The 26,438-nt window shown below is 44.3% G+C and overlaps 1 protein-coding gene across 1 annotated transcript; it reads left to right on the top strand.

Annotated features, from left to right (window-relative positions):
• The first annotated feature begins 716 nt into the window (after window positions 1-716).
• Window positions 717-25,016, top strand: CEP104 (centrosomal protein 104). The gene is given in 26 exon segments (XM_061547840.1): window positions 717-881; window positions 4,097-4,217; window positions 4,762-4,849; window positions 5,112-5,232; window positions 5,586-5,741; window positions 6,573-6,711; window positions 7,068-7,139; window positions 7,624-7,697; window positions 8,244-8,409; window positions 9,228-9,374; window positions 9,640-9,873; window positions 10,266-10,379; window positions 10,909-11,088; window positions 11,912-12,079; window positions 12,685-12,858; window positions 13,439-13,615; window positions 14,577-14,783; window positions 15,966-16,082; window positions 16,296-16,329; window positions 16,831-16,874; window positions 16,876-16,910; window positions 18,233-18,341; window positions 19,742-19,880; window positions 21,223-21,290; window positions 21,830-21,911; window positions 23,552-25,016. Coding segments are annotated over 23 exon segments (2,874 nt in total). The 5' UTR covers window positions 717-881; window positions 4,097-4,217; window positions 4,762-4,849; window positions 5,112-5,119; the 3' UTR covers window positions 23,677-25,016.
• The last annotated feature ends 1,422 nt before the right edge of the window (window positions 25,017-26,438 follow it).

The following is a 26,438-nucleotide window of genomic DNA, read 5'->3' as shown; positions in this document are numbered from 1 at the left end:
GGTAAAAAACCAATTATCAAACCCCAATACGGTTTAAGCCCCGTGTTATTGTTACAGGGAAATTGAGTTTTCACCGTCCATGCGGCGTACAGCCGTTTCAACACGGGCAAAAAAACAACAAAAACCGTGTCTATGTGTCTGTGTTTCTCACTTGTGGTGATGTGGCTTTGCAAGATGAACGTTGAGATTTCTCAGGTCACGGGGTGACCAACACGGTCTGATTTGCTCTGTAATATTCAAGGTAAGGGCACTAATAAGGGGTGCACAGCTATGCGACGGGTTCTTATTTATCTCGAGTCAATAGCAGACGCAGTCTCCCCGACAGACCTGGTCTTCACCTGAGGACGGCTGCTTGCGTTGTGGCCGAAACGTCGTGAGAATTTTTTTATTATGTTTTATTTTTATTATTTTATTACTTCCCTTCTACGTGACTTTACCGAAAGAACCAAGAAGATGAGATTGTAGAGTTTGATGCCTGTAGTGTGATAAAGATTGTAGAGTTTGATGCCTGTAGTGTGATGAGTCTGTAGTGTTTAATGTGGTACAGGCAGCGGGGGGGGGGGGGGGGGGGGGGTGCAGTTCGCGCATGCGCGCTGGGTCCCGCGGGCGTCTCGTTGCCATGACGACGCGGCCTGCGCTCGGGCTAGGCGAGGCCGCGGGAACCGAGAAGTAATCCCGCGACGAGGTAACGAAGTAACGATGGTAACGAGATGATAACGAGGGTAACGGAGCAACGAGGCGACAGCCAGAGTCAGAGTGGAGGCGTTGACGGGCAGTGAGGAGAAGCCGGGGCCTTCACTGTGTGTCCGTCAACGTCGCCCCAGCTGACGCCAGGGCCCTGATTGAGGTCATTGACGTGGAGATGTTCGACTCGTTCGAAGGTGCCGCACGGTGATTTAGTTGCGTTGTTCTGATACAGAAGTTGGGTGCTTATCCAAAAATTAATATTGCTTATCAAAGGCTTCGGCGACTATAGGTGGTACTGGGATATCTGTCTGCGTGAAGGCTGTGCGGGCTTGCGTACTTGTTGTTGTGTGTGTGTTGTGAGATTGAGTGCTTTATTGTGAGATTGTATTGTGTGGTTGTGTGTGTTGTGGTTGTGTTGTGGGTGGTTGTGTCTGTATTGTGTGTGTTGTGTGCGTGGTTGTGTGTGTGTTGTGGTTGTGTGTTGTGTGGGTGTTGTGTGTGTGTTGTGTGCGTGTTGTGTTATTGTGTGGTTGTGCGTGTTGTGTGTTGTGGTTGTGGGTGTTGTGTGTGTTGTGTGCGTGTTGTGTTATTGCGTGGTTGTGCGTGTTGTGTGTGTGTATTGTGGTTGTGTTGGTTGTGGGTGTTGTGTGTGTGTGTTGGGTGGGTGTTGTGTGCGTGTTGTGTTATTTTGTGTGGTTGTGTGGGTGTTGTGTTATTGTGTTTGTGTCTGTGTGTTGTGTGTGGGGAGCGGTGGTGTAGCGGTTAGTGCGCTCCGACACTAATCCCACGACCCGATTTCGATTCCCACTCACGGCCAACACCGGTGACGATTATCTCAACCGGTCGTGGGCCTCCCCTAGGTCGACTCAGCCTCAATTGAGTACCTGGTGCGATGTGTAAACATCGCCACTGGGGAGACAAAGGCAGCCGGGCGTGGTGCTGGACATCCACCACCTCGTGTGCCGTGCCGACCTTAATAGTGTAGGTCAGTGGTTCTTAACCTTTACTGCAGCCTTTGGTTCTCAATCGTTTAAAATGTGTAACTTTAATGAAGACGTGGGTTTGAGGAAACAAAGCAGTTGTACTTACGTGCCCATGCTTAATCTGTGTTTTCGATTATTTACCTTTACAAAAAATCTGGCCGTGCCTCGCACCCCCACAAATGGCATCTTGCACCCCCAGGGCCGGATTAAGATGTTGTAGGTCCCTGGGCTCCAGGTACTGTGAGGCCCCCAGTAATATTCTCAAAAGGAAAACAACGTTAAAGAAAAATCGAATGTATTTTTTACAAGGCTGAACAACAACTTAAATTCAGCATTCACAAGTGAAATAACTTTTCACTTCATCTCTGGAGGCCTTCCAGCTGGCAGAAGCCTCTGGGGCTACAGCCCCTAAATCTCTCAGCCCCTAAATCCCTCAGTCACTAAAGCCCCTGTGCCTTGATCCGGCCCTGCGTGCACCCCAGGTTAAGAAGAATAAGAACCACATTGTTCGAGGTCAGGGGTGGGGGAACCCTTTTTCTGCCAAGGGCCATTTGGATATTTATAACATCATTCGCGGGCCATACAAAATTATCAACTTAAAAATTAGCCTGTGAAATTTGGCCAAACATTTAATTAACTCAACCCTAATGTGATGGCTGGAACTGCTTCTCTTTGGTGAGGTGTGTGATGTTAGCTGGTATTGATGATGCTGCTACTCACAACTGCTTTTCCAAGTTTGCTCCTAGATTTATTGAATTTCGAGTCCCGCCTGTGGTTGCCTTGGCAGGGCCAGACCAAATGATTTAGCGGGCCTTACTCGGCCCGCGGGCCAGACGTTCTCCACCCCTGCTCTAGATGCTCGCTAACAGCACTTGCCCCAACAATCAAGTTAAAAGCTACATGGGGGACCGTTGTTGCGTTTCGCTCTGTGTGGTTACTGTCTGCGCAGGAGCCGTTCTCAAGCCGACGAGCCGAGGCTACGTTAGGAGACCGCGTAGAGGGCCCCGGGGTGACTTACGGTATATGTGAGGAATATGTCCAAGTGACACGAATTACATTTGATGCGTGTTTGTGTAGTCGTGGTGATCAAGGAGCTCAGACCCCGCTACAATTGAGAACCCAGTTTAGTCACGAGTGACCCGCACAATTTAAACGGAGGATCTCAGCGGTGACAGCTTAGCACTCTGATTTACAATTGTCCGAGTCGGCTAGACCCCCCCCCCCCAACTTATGAAAAAAAACTATTTAAAGACTTTACCCTATGTCAGTAAAGTGTGGATGGAATATACTAAGAGTTGCGTTGGCTACCAAATTTAACGGGTGTGTAACGTTTGCTTAAATGTGATGTTACGAGGCAGGTGTGGGATTTGATCATTGTACAAAAAGTGAAAAAATAAAAGTCCATAATTGTCAACCCCTTATCAGTGCCTACCTTATTACAAACCAATTCAGACCTTATTGGTCATCCCGTGCCCTTATAAATCTCAACGTTCATCCTACAAAGTCCCATCACAAGGGAGATAAACAAATGGACAAAAAATATTTTACTAAACTATTTTTTCCCATATTGAAACGGCTGTACACCATATGGACCTGAAAACTCAATTTCCCAGTACAAGAATATGGGCAATCCGTATGGGTTGACAGGTATGAAAGTTACAGCGCAGTCAATGGCACCCGGGAGAGTAGCGCGCCTACACCAACTAATGCGATAGAACGATTCACCCCTAACAGGTGGGCACACACAGCCTACCACACGAGCCATCGGATTCTATAGTCTCACCCCCTAAATAGAACTTCACCTTCTGTCACTTAAATACAACACGAACTATGTGGGTGTATATAAGGGCGTCCAACATTACTTCAAAGCTTAATGAGGATATGCTTATTTAGCAGGAAGCATGATTTAAAATACACTGCTATATTGTTCGATGAGGTCTTTCCTGGGATATGACATGTATTCTGCGTTACAAATGCCATACGTGTAGACTGAGGAGTGTCCCATTGGATACTGTGGACACGGTGCTTCCCTTGACCCGTTTTCATGTTTATTTCTCCACCGTATCGTTGCACTGAGTTATCTGTGGATCACCATTACTAACCATAAGCTTGAACACTAACTTACTGGCACGCTGTTGTCCTTTCACCTGTATTCTCGAAGTGAGAAGCCCCGTTACTCCAGCTACATCGTGAAGTGGTGCATTGTGGGGGTCGCTGTGTTTTCGTCCGTGGTGCCCAGTGTGTAAGGGATGTCGAATGGCAGAACACCGATTTGTAACTGAGAGCCGGGATTTGAGAAGTGAATCGGACATTTTCTACTTACAGAAACATTTCAACTGCCACATTGACGTGGACTGATTTTGCTTTGTAGTTGAATAGATTATCATCACCTAATCCTACGGTGTGATTGCCTATTCTTTAACCAGGCCTCCAGCTGCTTCTCTGATTTTGACGCGATGGATACACTTCCTACGTCGAGCCATCAGCACCACATTTAATTTTACAGGCCCACGATTTGTTTTTGTCAACTTAAGTTGAATGTGAAAGGTAATGCTGACACAACATACACTATGAGACCTCCTTTGCCAGTAGCAATATATAGTAATAGGTTTTTACCCTTTTATCTGGCACAAAAACTGACACCTTTATACAAGGGTGTGGACCAATCAATTTCCAAGGACAGTGCATATCATTTTGACTGCTTGTGTTGTGGTTATTGCAAACATGATCCCTTGTATAAAGGTGTCAGTTTTTGTGCCAGATAAAAGGGTAAACACCTATCACTGACACACCATGTTTTACATTTACCTGGGGGAAAATCAAACTTGCAATGTCAACATGGCTGAAGTTTAAACTTGCATGTAGAAGGTGTTTTACTTAAATATGCACCCCCCCCCCCCAAAAAAAAAAGTGCTTCACATTATTTAAAGTGTAACTGGCCACTGTAGCACAGTATATTGAATCAGTTTCTATAAATAATAATATTGATGTTTCAGCTCTTAAACCCAGGCTATCGGATAGATGTATCTCTGTGATTTTTTTCACATCCTTAACACTCCATGCATTCCACACTGTGTTCCCCACCACGCAGAGTACTGGAAAATATAGCTTGGTCAGGATTGAGGGCTCTCACTTTGTGAATGAGCACAATTTAATGGAAGAACAAAACAACTAAGAAGGTAAGAATAACATGAGTGTGGTTAAATAAAAATCAGGTGTATGCATGCGCGGAATATCATGTGATGATAGACTCAGAAACTTATTAATTAAATGCATAACACAGCAAAAACTTACTACAATACAATGCAATTCAAATTGATCAAATATCACATTCAGAAGATTATGATCGATGGCTTAGCATTTGCTGTGGTTCATTTGCCTTTCGAGTTACTGCATTTGAACAAAGTTGAATAATGTAACGAGTGGAATTGTGCCCCATAGCAGGTGCCATGCCTCGGCGTTTGGGCTTCACAGTGGTTGACGCATCAGGCCACGAGGAGGGCTACAGTGCTGTTGAGCTCACGTCGCACGGACCCACCGTCCAAGGATGGAGATCGCCACGGTATGACTTTTCAAAGCACATGATGGTACGACGTTGCTCCACCCAGGGAAACCAGAATTGTAATCGTGAAGCTTTCTCTAAATTTACAAGCTCTGCCAGCCTGAATTCATGATATGAAAAGTCCACTTCACATCCTTATGTCAGTTTTTGGCTTTGTCATGTCTTAACATGGTGCTCCATCAGGTTTAAATGGTTGTATTCCAGCATGTGCATCATGCCGAGAGAATGAGTATGGTTAATATGATGAAATATGCTGACTTTGTATACTGTTGTGATATCTCAAGTGCAGGCTAGTAGCACTTAATCCAACAGCAGTCCATGTTAAATGTGTGTTCATGTGTGTGTTTCTCTAGGTATTCACTTTATCCCCAGGAGATAGTGCTGTGCTTAGAGGGGCCATGCCATGTGCAGAAGCTGCAAGTGCTATCCCACCAGTTCCTCATCTCCTCCAAGCTGGAGATCTACATCGGGGAGAGCCAGCATCAGGGCAGTGCCTACACTCGCCTGGGGTTAGACAAGCACAATATTACACGGCACACAGCGTGGTCTGGCACAATATACTTTACTGACTGGGTCTTTGCTTTTGATATTACCTGCGCACAGCCTAAATTTGTGTTTATTGGAAAATATATAGCAGATCATACACATAAAACGACATGTATGTAAACTTGAATGAATGTCAATATTTAATGAAACATGCTGAGTATATACTAATGAGAATTGTACCACTTACAAAGACGATACTGATTACTTGTACATAAACCTCGGAAAAGTGTATATTCACCTTGGCCTGAATACCATATATTGTAGTGATCTAAGTCAGCTCCTTTTACAAATGTAACTATTTTAACTATAACCATACTCCAAATTGATTTCAAATGCATCCAGATTTGATGATTTGCAACCAGTACTGAAAAAAGGTTGCAATTGGGACAATTTATGGGTCGCCCAGTTCTAAATACCGTGTCGCAGGGAGAAACAGGCAGCAGGGGTTTGAGGGACGGGCAGTGGACGCAAAGCCCCAACTGTAGGATGCATTGGGGCTATATGTTTGTGCATTTACATTTGTGAATGAATGTATATCTCCCTTTATTTGAGAGTGATTGGAGTGAATCAGTGAGTGCAGGAGTATGAATCAAACGAACTGCATTGCAATGGATTATAAAGAGCAGAGTCAGAAACTAGGGGCCACGATTCGAGAATCAATTTTTTTGTTACAAATAAGGGGCATGTTTACATCCGGAGTGGCTGCAGAGTTACCATGAGCATTGCGTGCATAGTTCGTGTAAGAGTGGAATATATCCCTGCATGCCTAGCGTGTTGTATGCTGTGCTTCTTAGGTACGTTGCCCTGTCTGACAATGATAAGACTGGGTTCCGTGCACGGGAGCTCAAGTCTGTGCATGTGGATGCCACCGGGCGCTATCTAAAACTCATTATCCACAAGAACCATGTCAACAAATACAACATCCACAACCAGGTGACAGCTCTCAACAACTGATCACTCCGCACTCGCAGTAGGAGTTGGATATCACTGCTTTCAGGTGTTACCATTGTCTTTTATCAACATCAACACATTATCTCAGAAATGCAAACTTGTATTTAATTCTCATGTTAAAAAAAAATAATCATATGATATTATAACAAAAATTGTGTTGACTGATGTTAGGGCAGGAAAGTGTACATGCGCTGGTGATGTCACCACGCACACTTGTGCAATGACATCACCCGCATCCCATTTTGAGAGCAGTGAACTTTTGAAATAAAATAAATTGTAAATTTTTATGTTTATAATATCTGTTATGTGTTGTCTCAATATGTGCTTTGGCTTGGTAGGTGGGACTTGTAGCAATCAACATCCTCGGAGATGCCGTGGACGATAAGGATTCTGGAAGTTACTCCCCTGGGGTGAGTGCCATTCTCGATGGACACTTAACATCAGCGTAATGGAGGGGACAAACATTTAAAGGAATTCACGGACCCCGTTTCTGTGTGAAGACACACAGCCATTCCACTAGAGCGAGTGTCTTGAGCAACTGGAACTTGCCCCTCCTGACGAACATTGTTCCTCTCTGCAGACATTGTGGTTGATGTACATTGTGGGCAGTTCCTGGAACTAGAACAAATTCAGCAAAAGTAGCTTCGTAGAATTATTTAAATTCAAGGACTTTCAGCAAACATGAACGTGATTCCATAAGTCATTGCAGACAATTTGCTATCATGAAGGAACGCTTTGGCATTTTTAAGTGGAAAGGTGTCACCGGGAGCTGATGTGCTCCACTGTATCCAATGTACATGGTTAGTCTTGTGGATTGTTCTGCTGTGGTTTACCTGGATGTTAGACAGATAAACATTGTGTGCTTGGGTGTACTGTGAATTTGTGAGACCACAGGCAGCTGATCGCCTTATTAGCCAGTACCTCAAGCACCATCCTGATGATCCAGCTCTGTCATCTACCACACAAAGGTACTTGTTTCCAAATGTCACTGGAGATAGATGTTCTCTGATTATGTAATGCTGGGCATTTAAAAATTGAAGGTAAAATGGCATTACAAACAGGACAAAAATTATTCATGTATTTTACAGTGGTTACATTCACAAGACCCTTAGAATATATATAACATTTTTATATGGCCATCTTTAAGGTAGAGTCAACGTGCCTGCCTGCTCAAACAAGCAACGAGGTGGTGTACATCTCCCCTGGTGCCTCTGAGGTGGTAGTCGAGATTTAATGTTTTTACTGTGGTAGGACAACTCCATCCATAGGACGACCACTGTTGAATTACAACAAAGTTGTACAAAGTGGTAATGATGGTTCAGGATTGCCACAGTTGACTCCGATCAGATTTTAACTCGCAGATTTCTGTTTGCTAACCGGAACATCAACATGCTGTGTTATATGGAGGGTAATCACGTTCAATACAACCATTCCATTTATATACATTAGTACGTTGTTGTCTCTTGTAAAATGAAAAAATACAACAGATGTTCCCTTTGTCTACGTATCATCAGGCAGGAGGAGTTCGATCCATTGGACGATTTGGCGTTTGGGATGTACGTGGACCCGGAGGTGGCGGGAATGATAAGGACGCTGGATGCGCGTAAGCGAGCCGCGGTGAGAGAGGAGAAGTTCCATGTTGCCAAGACCCTTAAGCAGGCCATCGCTGACCTGCACAAGGTACGTGTGTCTGTAGTGGACACGTAGCACAGTGTGTGCACATCTGTTGTGCATCATTAGCACGTCCATTAGTAACCATGGTCCCGGGGAACCATACTGTCCTGCTATCGCTCCGCACGGACTTTACACTTGTATTCTTCATGGGTGCCATGATTCCCCGCTTGTTACAGGGGAGGTGCAGGAAATTCTTGGAATATACTTCAAGCGCTAAAGTATTTTGACACTGTCAAATGAACAAGACTATATTAATTCATGTGTCTAAAAGGGCCAATACAATGGCGGATTGCAGACTTAATTTTACAGCACATATTTGCACTTGGATACACTCACATACTGAACATATATGTACCCACACACACCCTACATATTAATCACTGGGGAGCGAATAAAGCATGTGGTGTATGTATGGTGTGCATATGCATACAATACTGGTATTTTCTATTTTCAAAATGGACTTGCATTGTAATTTTAAGACAATCCATTAATCGGTATCTTGCATGTAGAAAGCCATCAAGGAGGCCCACATAAACAGGTGTGAATGTTAATATATCTGTAGAGATAAATCAGCAGCCCATTAACTTCACTCTTATCTCCTGACCATTTTGTAGTCTAGAAGGTGGGGAGGTTCATGCACACGACAACATCTGCGTAATCCACCAACCCCACTTCTGAAGTGCTGCGTTACAGCGATGCATCCCCATGTTGATAACATTTGGTGCATGGTGGGGCAGGTGCTTGTTGTTGTTAAATGGCATTACCTGTCGCGATTCTGGTGGTGTTCACAATGTATTTAATGCTTGCAAAATGCCGTGTTTTAGGTTGGCGAGCGATTAGGTCGGTACGAGGTGGAGAAGCGGTGCGCTGTGGAGCAGGAGGATTATGACCTTGCTGAGAAAAAGAAGCAACAGATGGAGGAATACCGGCAGAGGGTTTACCAGGAGCTGAGGCTGCATAATCTGCTGCAGGTTGTCTTTGCTTGCATAAATTGTGGTGGACACACACACGCGCCAATAACAAGGGCTGTGGGTGCACAATCTCTTGTCCGCAGACAACTGGTGGTCCGCAAGGCCATGGAAAGTGGTCTGCGGAATTGTTGCAGATGTTTTTTTCATGAAACAAACTGCGTGGTGGTACCTGAACATGATGAAACAAAAAGGAGATGTAACCTGTGACTATCTTGCTTTGTCATTCTGATATAAATATTCCATCTTGTATTGCGTGCTCTGGTAGGAGGAAGAGGTGGAATGGCTCAGTTCACCTCTTTTTAGATATGAAGGTCACGGCACAGAGATGGGCTCTCCCCGGGGATTGAGAGGCAGCAACTCGCAGATAACTTCTCCAGGGAACACGGCACGTACTAAGGGGGCGGCCTTGCAGGAACGCGGGACACCAAAGGGCATGATGGCTGCAGGGGAAGATGTGCGCACACATCGTAGTGAGTCTGAACGGATGTACTCCACCCAGGTACGGACATCATGACACTTTTATATCAGGTTGACTGATTTTCAGTTTATTATTTTCAAATATAAAATTGTAAAATGTATAAAGTAAAAATGGTGGTTTGGAATTCAACCTATCATGCACATTTGGAAGGTTTCAATAGATATGCTGTCATCTTCACAAAGGAATAGGAAACTGAACTTTGTATGTGCACACCACCTTTCGAAACATTGTATATTATAAAACAAATTCTATATTCTGATATACTTGTGTGTCGCAATTGCCTCTTGTAATTTTTGGATAACTTGTGGCTTTTGTTAAGTGTTGTTAAAATGTGTTGAAGATAATACTTAAAGATTTCATCAAGTAATAAAGAAAGTGGACAGTGCCATTCACAATTGTGGTCCGATTGGCAGCCAACGCGGCAAAACCCTCCCTCTCATGATGACCGGCCAATCCCTACGGTGGTGCGGCAGCAGCACAAGCCTCAGGACGACGCAGGAGACAAAGATGATAGTCTCTTGGCACAGGTGGGCATTGTTCTTTGTAAGCGTGCCCGTCACCCCGTTGGGGCAATTTGTGGTATAAGGTGGATAGCCATTCGTTATTCACCTGTGATTTTATCAGTTTGTGGTAAAGGTTTTCATATATTTTTGTTTATCTGAATTATATTCTTTAAAGCAGCAAAAAAAAAAGTGTTTCTATTGTAATATTAACAATTGAAAAAGCAAAACAATGTTTCACATACAGGGTGGCTCGGCAAAAATGGCCTGGGTTCAATTCCCAACATGGGCTCCTTTCTGTGCGGAGTTTGTATGTTCTCTCCCTGTTGTGCATGGATATTCTCCGACCTCTCTGATTTCCTTTCATAGCTTAAAAAAACACAATGTAGCTGGTATTGGCCAAAATATCCTGACACCGAAAAATTACTTGCAAAAATTACCCAATCACGATTACACATAGCAACATAGCTTTTGACTGCCATAATGATGGTGAATAATCAGATATCATCATTGTGTAAGTGTACAATGCTGTTTCTGACTCTTGTACGTTCAACAGGCATGGGTTGGAGAGGACGCACGCACGACTCCGTCAGCCGAGGGTGGAGACAACGCAGGTGGAGAACCGTCAGCCAAGCCGGAGGAGGGGGAACCGCGGGGCAGTGGTACCCCAGAGCCGTTAAGCGAGATGGCACTCAGAGAGGCTGGGCCGGTCATTGACGTGTTTGGGGAAGGGCTGGTGAGCAAATGCTTATTTGCCCAACTCCGCGTGGGGTTCAAGTACTTTTGTGCACGTGGAAATCTTTTGCTTCAAACATACACTGGAAATACGGTGTAAGACCAACATTGCATGGCAGCTTGTGGTAGTTTTAAGTACTGAATCTGGACACTGATAATATGGATGTTTTTGTCTATGTTTTGTTGCTGTGCTTACATACCACAGATCTCACTTATAAAATATCTGAGCAACTGGCTTAACGGATGATCTGTGTAACAAATAAAATAAATGTAATTGGTACATTAAGGTGAGCTTTCCTGAAATGTAGTTGATGGTGGAGGTGAGGGACCTCCATTTGTATTCCAGGTATAAGAGGGAAGTGAGAATGTTGAGTGGAGGACTTTGTGCATTTACTTTCTAATGTACATATTGTCGGGAGGTAAAAATTAATGTTAAGAGATGAGATTATGAGGTAGGAGTAAAGTCTGTGTCTGATCAAAGAGCTGGACCCTCAGCAAAGCAAGTCGTAAAAAATATGTTCGTAGCTACGGAATATAACTACTTTTCCGTGAATGTCACAGCTTGATAGGGGAAGCAACTAGAAAGTTCAGAATACAACATTGTCACTGCAGATGTAATGAGGAACATGAGGTTATTGTCAGTGAGCCATTTATGCAGTCTGGAGGAGGGCAGGTTACTACAATGAGCATTAGTATGGCACCCACAGTTTGGTAATCACCAAGCCAGGTGTCCCAGCCAAATGATGGGATATGATGAGAGCAGGTTTTGGAGGTCTTCTCTTACATTCAGTCTTGCTGTCCTTACGTGATGTCTGCACCTGTAGGCTGCAGGCGCCTACTCTAAGACGTGGTCGTACCGTGAAGACGCACTTCTGGCCATCTATCGCCAAATGGCTGAGCTTAAAGAAGGGATGGCTCGAGAGGATATCAGGGCAATGCTGAGGGCTGCCATTTTTCTCGTCCGTCGGGCCCTACGAGACCAGGTCACCTCGGTATGTACTAACACCTTTCTAGATTTGAAGCTTTCGTGACTGCAAGGATTCATACTCTTAGTTCTTTCGGTAAAGTCACGTAGGTAAAAAATGAAATAAAAATTTATAAAAATAAAACAATAAAAATTACGACGTTTCGGAGGCAACACAAGTCTCCGTCATCAGGTGGGACCGTCACAGCCAGATTTGCTGCAGCAAATCTGGCTGTGACGGTCCCACCTGATGACGGAGACGAAACGTCGTGATTTTTATTGTTTTATTTTTATTAATTTTTATTTCATTTTTTACCTACGTGACTTTACCGAAAGAACTAAGAGTATGTACTAACACCTGTTCACCCCAGCCTCGGTACATATGGCTTTCAATACGCAATATGGAAATGTACTGTATGATGTTATTTTTCTTTATGTTATGAGCCAAAGACAACTTTGGCGGATTATGTAGCTCATATAGAAATTGGTATCGAATTAAATTTTAGATTTATTCGATAATTAATGGATCAGACCACTAGATGATGAGATATAGAGTATTAAAGTTACATTTCTACGTGTAATTTTTTTAAAATATATATCTAAACGTTCAATTGGGTCGTCTGTTTGACGCAGGTGTTCAGTGCATCCCTGAAGGTGCTGAAGATGCTGGTGACCCAGTTTGTTCCCCAGCACCGTCTCGGCCGAGTCGATCTGTCGCACTGCGTAGAGGGCACGCTGCCCGGGCTCATGGTGCGCACCGGGGACACCACGACACGGCACCGCAACGCCGCCATGTCCTTCATACAGGCAAGTCGCAAGGCACGCCGCCGCTCCCTGGGCTGGTGGAAAAGTAGGCGCAGCACCACGCAATAGCTTTTGACGATTTACGCTGATTGATTCATTACGGTCTAGTTCTCCCCACGTCTGTTCAAGACTAACACTGTGAATAACATCGTTACATGTGATTTTGCAAGCTCAGCCAAGATGGGTCAGTTAGTCTCAAGGGCAGGGTAAATCCGTTCCAGATGTGATGGCTAAATTTCTCTCTAGTATGGTAGTAGAATGTTTCATTTTATAATGAACTTGTCTCATGATTAATTAACAGTTATTGTCCTTTTGGTGCAGGAGCCGCTTAAGTCACACACGATGATGGCTCCGACTCCTGACTCTAGCCTTGTTTCAGCTGTTTCTGACATAATAAACCATACCAAATCATTCTCATTCTTTACACTTTTTTATATCATTGCACCCAATGTATTCTGTGATACCTAAGTATTCCTTATTTTCTGCACCCCTTGGTGTCCGTAAGAAGGCAATGCCCCTACATTAATGCAACTGTGCATTACCTATGCTCATATAGTACTGTTTGTGTGTATTTGCACGTCAGGAGCTGGCCTTGCTGCAAGCAGTGCGTGCGTTGCAGCTGGTGCCCCCAGTGTTACTACAGTCTTTCGGAGCACATGCAGCGCCACGTGTCTCTATCAGCCAGCTGGAGCTGCTGCTGCGCCTGTTGCCTGAGCTGGGCCTGGACGGACACGGTCTCACTCCCACCAATGTCATGAAGGTGATGGCATGGAGGCACAAATTTGTCGACATGGGTTCCACACATCCTCACCGATGGCACATGTGTGCTTACTTCAAGGATTTTTTTTATCTATTGGTAAAATCTGCTCTTTCAGTTTTCAATCAAATCTGCCAATTTGCTGGAAAACAACGGAGGAAACTCATAAAAAGTTGAATCCAGTTTCCACCATGTGGAAAGTAATTGCCACTTTCCACATGCACGGCAAAGTTTCCCTGCAATTTACGATCAGCATTGCTGCCTATAGAAACCACAAACATCGATGTTCATGGGGTGTACCCAAAGATGTGGGCATGGTCATGGCGATAATTTTGTGAGGTAAAAAGTAGGGATGCTATCAGATAGAAACAAACATTGGTATTGGGTCTACTTTCCCACGTGTGTTGAAAGAGGTGGGTGTATTCACACTTTACCCCACCACAAGCGAAATGTGGTGTAGCCATTTGTAATGCTGGTTGGACAGAGGTCGTGGGGATTTTAGGAAACTCGCACCATTGTTTCAACTACTGCACCGAAATATGAAATTAAAACGGCGATTTCTGGATTTCAAGTGCGTTGTGCTAACCATTACCATTCCTCGTTGAACGGGGTCGATGCGTTCCTGAAAAGTGTTGCATTCAACAAAAATGGTGTAAAGTGAGGAATGACTGTACTGAATCACGTTTTCACTCAAGATTAAGCCTGCAGCCATCCCATGGTGGGACAAAGAACTTATATGAGGGTAGACCACGTACTGTATCATTCCGTGTACTGTATCCTACTGCTCAGGCATGCAGCTCAACAAAGCAGCTCGTTGCCGACCGCTCAGAAACCGCGTTATAACGGGGCGCGATCTGTGAAAATTGTTCCAGAATAGAAGAACCGTGTTATAGCCAAAACGTGTTTATGAAAAGGCGTGAAGTGAGGACTCACCGCACGTGTTAATGGCTGCGTCCCCGAGCAGGTGGCCCAGTGTGGCTTGGACCACACGGGAGCGGACGTGCGGGAGACCGCGGTGCGGCTCGTGCTCGCTCTCTACGGGATGCAGCCCGAGGCGGTGCGTGCCCTGCTGCCCCCGGACGATGCCAAAAGGCGAAGGAACTTGCTCTACCGCGGTCTCTTTGACGCCATGGACCGCATGGATGGCAAACCCACGCAGGCGGAAGTGCAGGTAATGTGTTTGGCGCGTGGGTGTTGGAGATCTTTCCTTGGTTGGATGATTACACGGATATCATGTGAATCTCCCAAACCCGGCATGGTGGCTTATACTTGAAAATACAGCAAATTAATTATGAAATTAATTGTGCAGAGTTTTCTGCGTTATCCGCTTATATGCACACGTTTTCCATGTAGTCTCCCACATGCAAAACATGTAAAAATGAAGGGGACAATCTTATTACATCCTGCAATGTAATAATCCATCTAGGTCTATCACACGAGCTGATTTCATCGCTCCATCTCTCCCTCGGTGAAAAAATTATCTCGGACACATTCCATTCCTTTATAACTCCACGATTAATAATCTTTGATTCTTTCGGTTAAGTTACGTAGGTAGAAAAACAATAGATCACGACGTTTCGATCGCAACACAAGCAATCGTCATCAGGTGGGACAACCACAGCAAGAAAGAACTGCTGAAGTAGGCAATCGTGATCTATTATTTTTCTACCTCCGTGACTTAACCGAAAGAACTAAGAGTATGAATCCTTGCAGTCACGAAAGCTTCAAATCTAGAAAGGTGTTAGTACATACCGAGGTGACCTGGTCTCGTAGGGCCCGACGGACGAGGAAAATGGCAGCCCTCAGCATTGCCCTGATATCCTCTCGAGCCATCCCTTCTTTAAGCTCAGCCATTTGGCGATAGATGGCCAGAAGTGCGTCTTCACGGTACGACCACGTCTTGGAGTAGGCGCCTGCAGCCTACAGGTGCAGACATCACGTAAAGACAGCAAGACTGAATGTCAGAGAAGACCTCCAAAACCTGCTCTTATCATATCCCATCATTTGGCTGGGACACCTGGCTTGGGGATTACCAAACTGTGGGTGCTATACTAATGCTCATTTTAGTAACCTGCCCTCCTCCAGCCTGCATAAATGGCTCACTGACAATCCATGATTATTCTTGATCACTAGCCATCATCTCTTTTAGCTATATGTCCTGCCCAAGCCCACTTTTCTTCGCTGTTTAATTGATGTCTTTAACTTGCATACTACCTCGTAGTGGGGTGGCGTTCATCTGCAATGATGACGCATAGCCATCGGTGTAAGTTCCTCTTGGTGAAGGCCAGTCTTTCCACAGGACGGCTGCTCGTGACTTCCCATTTACCTTGCGGGTGGATTGCGGTATCTGTAGGTACACCGCAAGGCAGCAGCCGAAGAGGCAGAGAGGCGTAAACAGGCAGAGATACAAGTCCTGCAGCAGCAGCTGTCGGCTCTGCATGAAATCCAGGCACAGGTGCAGCTTACCAAGGTACTCACCACCATGCACACCACTCATATCACGCCTGCCAAACTTGCTGTATTATGTCCACAGCATATACCATCCAGCAGGTTACATGAGTTGCGCATTTATCGATGTTATTTGCAACCTAGCAAAAGAGAGGACAATGCAATTTTTGAAAATATCTAAATATCTCTTTTAGTAAGGTGTATTGTGCTTCTATTTGTGTTGTGTTTTTGACAGGAGAAAGAAAAAGGCCGTCCAGGCAAGAAGCGAGGTAAGATGTCTTATTCATTAGGACACGCATCTTCTACGTGGCATGCACATCAACAGCAACCGCCATTCGCCACTGAGTAGTGGTGACATCACCACGGTGCCTGTGCCAAGCCAGATGCATCCCAAGACCATGTAAAATGTCAAAGGCTGGCTGGCAGGAAGTCATGGAACAGACCCAGGTGCTATGGATTGACTGACTGAGATGACTAACAGACGCACACCACCTTGTGCTCCCCACTGTGCGACCTTGCTGCGTTTTAGCCACCCAGCTCTCCGCTTGTTGTTGTGAGCTTCGCTCCTTTACCCTCCGCTGTCGTTGGAGAGTGGCTGCCTCCAACTGCCCAGTAGCGTCCTTCACAAACCTCCATGCACATCAAGCACAATGAGACCTACACCATGCACTTAACTCCAAACGCTTCTCCCTACACACACGTTATCTTATTGTTATTGTTGATGTGTGTGTGTGTTTAAATGTATATGCGTATGTTGTGTGTGTCCTCAGCAGAGGAGCCAGCAGTTGCCTCCCAAGGCCCCCAGCCTGTGGAAAAGTCCCCCCAGCGCCTTGCCGCAGTTCCTCGAGAAGTAACCCTTAATCACATACGCAATTAATGTAAAAGAAAACATACAGCTTTACGTTACCTGTATTTTTTTTTTTAAACGGCACATACACATGGTCAAATTGGATACACATAAATCAGGATACGGATTTGGAGTAAACGCCACAGTTCATAAGAAACTTGTCAAGAATAATTAAATATCTTAATGATGGGAAAATCCATCGTAACAGAGCAATCAGGTGCAGATTGAAAGCAACGTCACTGATTGTCAAGGATGAAAGCTTGTTGCGGTTTGTCAAGATTTTTACATTATGCAGTAGACATCAATTTACTCGCATGATTACAATGCTATATTGTGTTGCCTGTCAAGATGTACGATTTAAGATGTATGGGGTTTGTGTATATGATAATTTAAATAAATGTGTTGTTAAAATTCATATTATTTTGAATGTTAACCCAAATGCATTAAGAGGTATTAAGAGGGATATCAAGCTTGTGAGTGGTTGTCCTAAGCATGTCAACAATCAACAATTTAATAGCTGAATATTACTATCTGGTATGCCAGTGAAATGTGCAACAAAGTGCTATCCTGAGTGATTCCATGCAAGAGAGCAGTAGTCTGCATATCATTAACCATATGATATCATTAACCGTGTAATATATAAAATGGCCATACTCAAGTTTAGCCATTTAAAATAGCTTGCCATTGGAAAGCTACTCGAAAGATAAACACTCGAGCAAGTTTGTAATAGATTTTAGGTCAGAAAGGAATAATTAACTATAATCGTTGACTTCATTGGAGGCAATGACAATTATAACAACAAGGAAATAACAGATACAGATATGGTGTTACAAAATGCACTCCCAACTGTAACACATGACATCAACTCCACGAGGTGAAACCAATACAATGCACCAGACATTTTCGTGTTGTCAGCCATGGCCCTCAGGCATGTCATGATTCATACTCTTAGGTTTTTTCAGTAAATAATAATAGAAATAAAATAAGAAATCACAGTGATTTGTTATTTAATTTAAAGACAATTATTATTATAATTTATTTATATTTTTACCTACGTGACTTTAACGAAAAAACCTATGAGTATGAATCCTTGCAGTCACGAAAGCTTCAAATCTGTCATGATTCATGTTTCAACCCTAACTTGGGTACGACTACGGGTGTGACTTCATCATGAAGTCGCGCACGCAGTCACACGTGAATACATTTTTTAAATAAAATGCAATCAAGGCTGCGGAAACCTCAATCTAAGCACGTTGTTACACTTCTGCCGGGATGTCAGTGCCGTCTCGAGCGAGTGCCGTTTGTGTGCGTTGTGCTGCGGGCAGCATCTGTGTGTTCTGTGGGGAGCGGAGCGACTCGTTCACTGACGAGGGGCTGGACGTGCACTACTGGAGGCACTGCCCCATGCTGCAGCGCTGCGAGCACTGCAAACAGGTGACACGCAAACGGATGCAAAGTGCCAGAATTCACATTCAAGCGGTCATTGTGGCCATCCTGCAAAGTTTTGCCACCTTCATCTTTAACCCCGAGTTTATAGCACACAAAATATACAGCCTGCAAACATTCCAGGCTTTCATTCACTCGACCATCAGAACAGAAAGAGGGCGATGGACTGGCATGTAGTAGCTAGTTGGAACGGAACTTTACAGTACGGTGCATTTGATCCCAAACAGATTGGACTGTGAGTCGTCTAAATGGATGTTTGGTCATTACCTTCATGAGTATATTGCATGTAGGAGAACTGGAGTACATGGAGGAAAGCCATGCCGTGCATTTAAGGAAATAACACTATTATCTTCACAGACAAGTTAAAAGTCAATGTAATGTTCTTACTTCCACTCAGCACATAATGAAATCTGCATTATCCACCAACTCTGCTGCTAAAGTGTCAGACACCCAACCCACAGAGATACAACTTGGCCTATAATTTCCAGAACAAAATATATCGCGGAACTATATGTACAATTTTGTAGTCTGCTGACATGCATCAGTTATATGTGTGCACCCTGGTTTCTGTCACGTGCAACATACTCATTGAATAAATGGCCAAGCATCCCATCAGGATGCTCATGAAAAGTCTTGAATCGATTAAGCATTCTTGGAGATTAGTTTCTAGAGGCACGCTTTAACATCAGACATTCCAAAGTTTGCTACAGACCAATATTTGTTATCTTGTCTAAACCCCGAATGGGCAATAGAGCTCATATCCTGGGTGTTAATGTCCCCACATTTTGGGATTAGTCTTGAAACCAACATGCCTATGGAACACTCCGAAATGTGCACAGAAAAGTGGAATGTTCTGGTTGTTGAGCCACGTGTGGGCTGCCTTGTAGAGCGGCAGGTTTCAAGCATATGATGATGGTGACGTGATCAACCAAACTCACCCCGAAAGCACTGAACTACAAGCCTGAGCCACCACTTACTGCAGGACGACGCTACGAGGATTGATAAGACTTGTTGTGGCCAAATCTCATATATATGAAGACATCCCTTGGTACCCTTTGACCAGAATTAATATAAGTTAATTTGTATTTTATTGTGTGACACCTCTGCCCTTGTTTGTGATATTTTATAATTATAAAATTATCTTAACACTGAATGTCACTTTATTGTCCGTATCCTGCAAAAGAACTGGAATTAAAAACAATACATTGGGAAATAAAACTGTTCAAACAAAAAAACAATTAGAAATATTCCCATGCATTTTACAAGGGTGTCAACAGCTATGTAACATACAGGATTAACGCTCATTGCTCTTGGATACTATGGGAATGACACTTTACACATATGTGTGTGACACTTGTTGTTTTTTATGGTGAATGCTATGCGTTTAGGTTGTGGAGATTTCAGGCCTCACGGCCCACCGGCTCGGGGAGTGCGAGCGTGGCGATGGGTACGGGAAGTGCCCTCGCTGTGCTGAGGCCGTCCCCAAAACAAAGTTATCCGAGCACATACAGGCCAAGAGTTGCGCCCGTATGTACCATGTGCACCCACGCTCGTGCATGCCAACAACACACACACACAGCGGCACCCACACTATTATAGTCACACCCGCTTGCATGTTGTGTACATACCTCGAATGCATAAACTCTTGATATGCCCAACAATGTTGTTATCTTTGCATTTAAACATTAACATTGCTAAAGGTGATTCTAAAACGTTCACAAAAGCATGCATTAGTAATCATAGAGTCGATTAAACCATCATCCAAGGTCGGTTAAATATTTACTGATGAGTTATTTTGTCTGAAATCAAAATTTGGTTGTTAGTCATTTGAAGAGGCTGGGCTAGACCATAGCCTGCTTAATGCCGAGAGAAGATGGTAAAACATGCTCTGCTCAGCTGGATTATACATGACCCGGCAGGTTAGATAAACATTTCTAAACTATTCAAGCTGCAAAATTATGAGGCGGAGAATTCATGTGAAACGGATTCTAGATATTTTTGGAAAATTTCGAATTTTGTACGTCATGGCATGCATTTCATTTTCTACTTTATTGACCTGACCAGTGTTATTTGTTATCTCATGATTGTAAAACAAAGCCAAAATCAAATAAGTCTCAAGGTTGGTGTCTTCACCGACTGCTGCGTTATCACAGTGATAAATAAGAACATTCGCTTCACCTTGCGGCGCATTTCCCACAAGTGGTGGGACGCGCCGTGAGCTCCGAGGGAGCGAGTGGCTCACAGCCGCCCTGCGCTAAAGCCAGCAGCCACTTTCACAACCCAGACATTTCTTCCTAGTGTAATAAAGGTCGTGGAAGCGACTTCTGGAATCCGGTCTTTATTTGTCTTTCTTTACAACACTCCTTCACACTGCTGACAGACAGCGTGAGAAGGATAGAGAGAGAGAGATGCGCGCAGCCACGTGGCAGCCTGGACCCCCGCTCCAGCGTGGCCTCTCTCTCCGTTCGTTCCAGTTTTGACCACGTGTTGTTCGTCTCCACCCCTATTTAATACCCAGGTCACGTGGTACCTTTCCACCAATCCTGGTTAGCCTCTATGGAATCTTCTAGACTCCATCGTAGGCTCCCGGGACCACGCCCCTGACTCGTCTCCCCATTGGCTGTGGCTAAAGCCAGCAGAACCAATCCTCTACTTACAGATGTCTTCCCGTTACGTCAGGGCCACGCCCCTAGGCTTCCCTCCATTGGCTATGGACCAGGACCGGCAGAGCCAATCATCGTGACGAGTTGTGATCCGTCAGTGACCCGGATATATCCTCACATTACACTAGTTGCTGCTCAATTCACATCAATGTGGGAGAGAGAGATACACGAGGCTAAACCATCTCGGCCATCTTATCCCATTGCAGCTGCAAAGCCTGAAAGAGTGGCCAATCGATGTCCCCTCTGCCACACGGACTTTCCACCTGGAGAGGAGGTAAGAGATGGCTGCATGCGATTGTTTTTAATTCCAATCAAGATTGAACCGTTCAATGCATGAATGAGTCGCGCTTTGTCCTCTATCACCAATTATATCGCATTTATGTCATCAGTCGTGATGAGGTTAGATATCTTTACACAATACATCTTTTGATTTAAAGCTTTCGTGACTGCAGGGATTCATATTCTTGGTTCTTTCGGTAACGTCACGTAGAAGGGAAACAATAAAATAATAAAAATGTATTGTTTTATATTTTTATTATTTTATAGTTTTTCCTTGACATATAGGTTGCTTGTATCCAGTTTTTGTCCTAATTAATTATTGTTGATTATACAGAAACAACTTATGGTTTGGCTCCAGCCTTTGTCTTTAATAGATCATGTTTCCATTCTGTGCTGCTTTTCACGTTGGATCAAAGATGATCTCTCCATAACTGTTGAATGGATATTAGTTATCTCTGTCGAACCCTTTGGGTTTGTCTACGTTGAATGTTGTTCTTAATATCCACTTAAAATGCAATGTATTGGTTGTGATAGGCATGGAAGCCTCACCTGGTGAACAAAGAGGGATGTACGAAAAATCCTCGCAAAGAGCAGTACCTCCAACGGCTCCAAGAAGGTAGGAAACCCGAGTGGAATTCATGCAGTGCTTTCCCGCACTGTCTACACTTTTGCAATGCTCTTGCACTTCTAGATGTGAACACATTCATGTGTAATAAAGCTCGTTGAGACGACTTCTGGAATCTGTCTTTTATTCAACTTATTTTACAGTTACGTCATGCTGCTGATAAGCAGCGTGAGAGGGACAGATAGACAGAGAGAGATGCACTGCCACGTGGCAACTCGGAGCCCCGCTCCCACGTGGCCCCCTTCCTCTGTTCGTTCCCGTTCTGACCACGTGTCGTTCGTCTCCACCCCTATTTAATACCCGGGTCACGTGGTACATTTCCGCCAATCCTCGTTCGCCTCCATGGAATCTTCCAGGCTCCCTCGTCAGCTCCCGGGACCTCGCCCCTGACTCATCTTCCCATTGGCTGAGGCCAAAGCCTCAGGGCCATGCCCCTAGGCTTCCCCCCATTGGCTGTAAACCAGGACCGGCAGAGCCAATCACCATGACAAGTTGTGATACGTCAGTGAGCCGGATATATCCTCATATTACATCTGTAACAAATTATAGCTTCTTTAGTAAATGTGCTGGAGTTGCTTCTTCTGTGGTATGGCTAATGTAGATGTAGAGCAACAACTTACAGTTTCACATTCAGGTGGTCAAGCACCTGCCATGGTTTGTGCGGATGCGATTTCGGTTGGACCATGAGTTTCGTGGAATATCAAATCAAGGGATCTTCTGCGTTGGGTCTTTCACAAGGTGTTTCTGAGTTCTTTTGAACTGCATTCAGCTCTACAAGATTCATTGGGGTTGAACTCGCATCGTTGAAGGTTAATTGCACGGATCCAAAAGGGCTTGCTTGACTTCAAGTGATGACGGGGGGACGTTTTTGAGGTCCTGGTGAATGGGAAGGCGACTGTTTTCCTAGATTGGTAAGCACTTCCAGGAGGGTTGCAGCATTGCGGCGGATGGGTGGGGGAGAGATTTGTGACAGCACGGGCAGTGAGGATGTTGGGGTCAACTTGAGGGTTCCAGTGATACGTCGCATAGCAGTGTTCAGTTGGACATCAACAAGTCGAGTCTGACTACTTCTGGTCCATACTGGTGCACAGTCCTCAGCTACGAAGTACAAAAGGGCCATCGTTGATGTCCGTAGCCCTGGTGCTGATGTTCCCCAGCTTGTGCTTGCCAGTTTCTGGACCAGGTTGACCCTTGTTTTGGTCTTGGAAGCTACCTTTTTCACGTGATCGTGGAAGGTTAGCATACGGTCCAGCTTCACTCTAAGATAGTTTCGAGTGGGGTCGTGTTGCAGTGTTGCCGGAGAAGGTCACTTGCTGAGTGGACGCCTGGCACTCCCATTATTAAGATGAAATGAAGTGACTGTTGTTTTATGGGGATTTAGCTTGAGCCTCCATTTCTGTAAATGTTTCCCCATGGTGTTTAGGTCTTGGTTCAGAGTGGATTCGACGTGGTTGAAAGTGGCCGCTTTCGTTGCCAGGGAAGGTCATCCGCGTAAACCAATTTGCGTGACCCGGTTGGTGGCACGTCACTCGTGTTGACATTGAAGAGCGTTGGACGCTGCAGTTGCTGATTTGTACGTACCGTCTCTCGCTGTGTGTGTATTGGAAATGCCCGTTGTGCTTTGTCCGCAGCTCCGAAAGGTGGAGGAGCTGCCAAGAGCGGTGGGGCCGGGGTCAAGGTGGGCGCAGCACCGAAGGCCCAGCCCCGCGGAGGCATTCCCAAGCTTCAGGCGGCCAATAGGAACGCAGCGAAGTGACGCGATTGTGTTGTAGCCTCGGCGATTGTCTACGGTTCTAATCCTGATTTAAAGCTTTCATGACTGCAGGGATTCATAGTCTTGGTTCTTTCGGTAAAGTCACGTAGAAGGGAAATAATAAAATACAAATATATATTTGCATATTATTATTTCCCTTCTACGTAACTTTATTTGCATTTTATTATTTCCCTTCTACGTAACTTTACCGAAAGAACCAAGAATATGGTTCTAATCCTCTTACGACGTAACAAACAAGCATGCGCATGTTAACCTGGTTTGAAGAGCGTATGAAAAATAGAAAATATGAAGTATACATTGGGTTCAATTCACTTCATTCAAACTTGTTTTTATAAATTTTTTAAGACTGAATATTACGTTAAGTATATGCGCATCAAGACAATGTAGTTTTTTTCTGCTTTCATGATTCTTAACTAAATACCTATCACTCGACACCATCAAGAGTCTTATTTTTTACTATTTTACAATGTTTATCTTATTAATATATGCTAATAATTGTAAGCCCTTTGTTAATCCCCTTCTAGAGGAAGGCTTCCAAACCATTCAGTCGAGGGGGCTGTTTGTATGTATGTATGTTGAACGTAGCCAACTGCGCTAATCGGAGGTGTGGCGGAAGGACAACAAACTAAATACAAAAAGCAGTTCTAAATAAATGAGCTTTAATTTTATATTTAAAAGTGCTTAGCTCCAGTCGCTTCCTAATCTCGAAAGCAAGAGCGTTCCAGACGGCCGCAGAAGCGCACCTGAAAACGCGCGATGCAGTGACCCTCTTTGTTCGACGGTTTGACCATACGGCAGCACAACACTGGTTCGTGCAGGTTAGTAAAGGACAGTAAGATCAGTTCATATATCACTCGTCACTGATGTTAGCCGTGATGTTGAAATCAGGATGGCAGATTTGTCGTTCGGTCCACTAACCCGTGTGCCAACATTCCTCCCCACTTTACAGTTAAACATGGCACAAATGGGAACGCAATGAGAAAGGATTTTTTTATATTGTACGCTCCAGTGCTTTTCACGTAATCTTTGCTCGTTATATAACCAAGTTTACTTAGAGCTGAAGGAGTTACCTTGCAAATGTGTATGTTTATTCTCAAGAGACTATGGCATTATATTGCTACTCTCTTATCGTCCTATGAACGCTTTGCTAATCCAAGGACCTTTTCCCATCACGGAGTTATTTTTATTTTAACTAATAAATTATATTCATTGTGAATATCAAACTTATATAAAAATCGGAAGAATGTTCATTCCAACATTTTGGAATATAAGAGATTACCATGGAAAACGGTCATATCACCATGATGCATATTAAAAAAAGACACCCATAGTTGCGTGTGCTGCTTTGCTGTCGGTCCGGGTACCCATCGCGTATCCTACATTTCCATGACCACTGAATGTGCACCGAACCCCACGCTAGCCCTGAACGTGCCATCGCGGGAAATTCCCACGTCCCATCCTAACACCCGGCCCATCAATCTCTGCAGCCGATATGTAATTCTAACCTTCCACCAGCACTGAGAACCAAGATCATGCAGTGCTTGAATCGGGATGGTTGTCAATCTATTACACAGCCCGTTCTACCCTCCAGACCTTTCATCCGTTCCCCCAAGCCTGCCTTGTCCCATGCAATGTCACAAAACGTCTCGTTCCTATCATTCATTCTCTTGCCAATTTAACTCCCTTATGCCCTGCTCGAAACATTATAACAACTTTGCGGGGAATGCTGTCAAAACTGCTGGCCTGTACTCACAAGCAGGCACTGCACTGGCAATATAGCAACAGTGATCACTGTAGGACAGAAATCGGCGAACGTCACAAGGGGGGGGGGGGGGGGCACCACAATATTAGGGCGGAGTTGGAGCACAGATCCACACCCTCCATGTAAATAAAACTCAACACGTTGCGTAATGTCAGAGCTGACCTTGGGTGTCGGGTGTCCACTGCAATATCGTGCAGAAAAATCTATGGAAAAGGCGTTGTGGGCATCAACAGCATCAGTAATTCTAGATTTGAAGCTTTCGTGACTGCAAGGATTCATATTGTTGGGTTTTTTCGGTAAAGTCACGTAGGTAAAAAAATAAAATTAATAAAAGTAACGTCGTAATTTTTATTTTATTTTTATTTTACTTTTATTAATTTTTACCTACGTGACTTTACCGAAAAAAATCCAAGAATAAGCATCGGTAATGGTCCCGACTAAACTTGATTAAACATTGATCGGCCAGATTCTCAAAAGACAACGTCGGTAGGTCTCCCTGCGCAGAAACAGTAATGGATCTAAGATGCCCGAAGCAGTCGTATGCCTTAAGGCTGTGATAATGGTCTAGCAAACAATACATTCGTAAATTTCGATTTAAAGCTTTCGTGACTGCAGGGATTCATCTTCTTGGTTCTTTCGGTAAAGTCCGTGACTTTACCGAAAGAACCAAGAAGATGAATACATTCTTACATGTAGGCTTTCGCGACCAATATAATCCATAATAGTTTTTTTGGGGTAGATCACGTATAAATATATAAATGTGCCGTTAAAACCCGCCACCACCCGACACAGCCAACTAGTAAGGGTTGTCACGTAAGCAGAACGTGCCAATTCGTGATATTCTCGTAAGTTTTAATGTGACTTCTCTGTTCACGAGGGTTCCGGTCAACGAGTCAATTAAATTACTCGACACTGGTCACGAACAAAGGTTTAGCCAAAGATATCCCAAGACTAGCTGAACACGGTCTAAAGAAGACTTCTC

The sequence above is a fragment of the Lethenteron reissneri genome, chromosome 9, assembly GCF_015708825.2.
Source record: "Lethenteron reissneri isolate LAM-NWPU_2019-01 chromosome 9, ASM1570882v1, whole genome shotgun sequence".
Lineage (NCBI taxonomy): Eukaryota > Metazoa > Chordata > Hyperoartia > Petromyzontiformes > Petromyzontidae > Lethenteron > Lethenteron reissneri.
The sequence above is the reverse complement of the archived record's forward strand: the minus strand, read 5'-3'. Positions and strand labels throughout refer to the sequence as shown.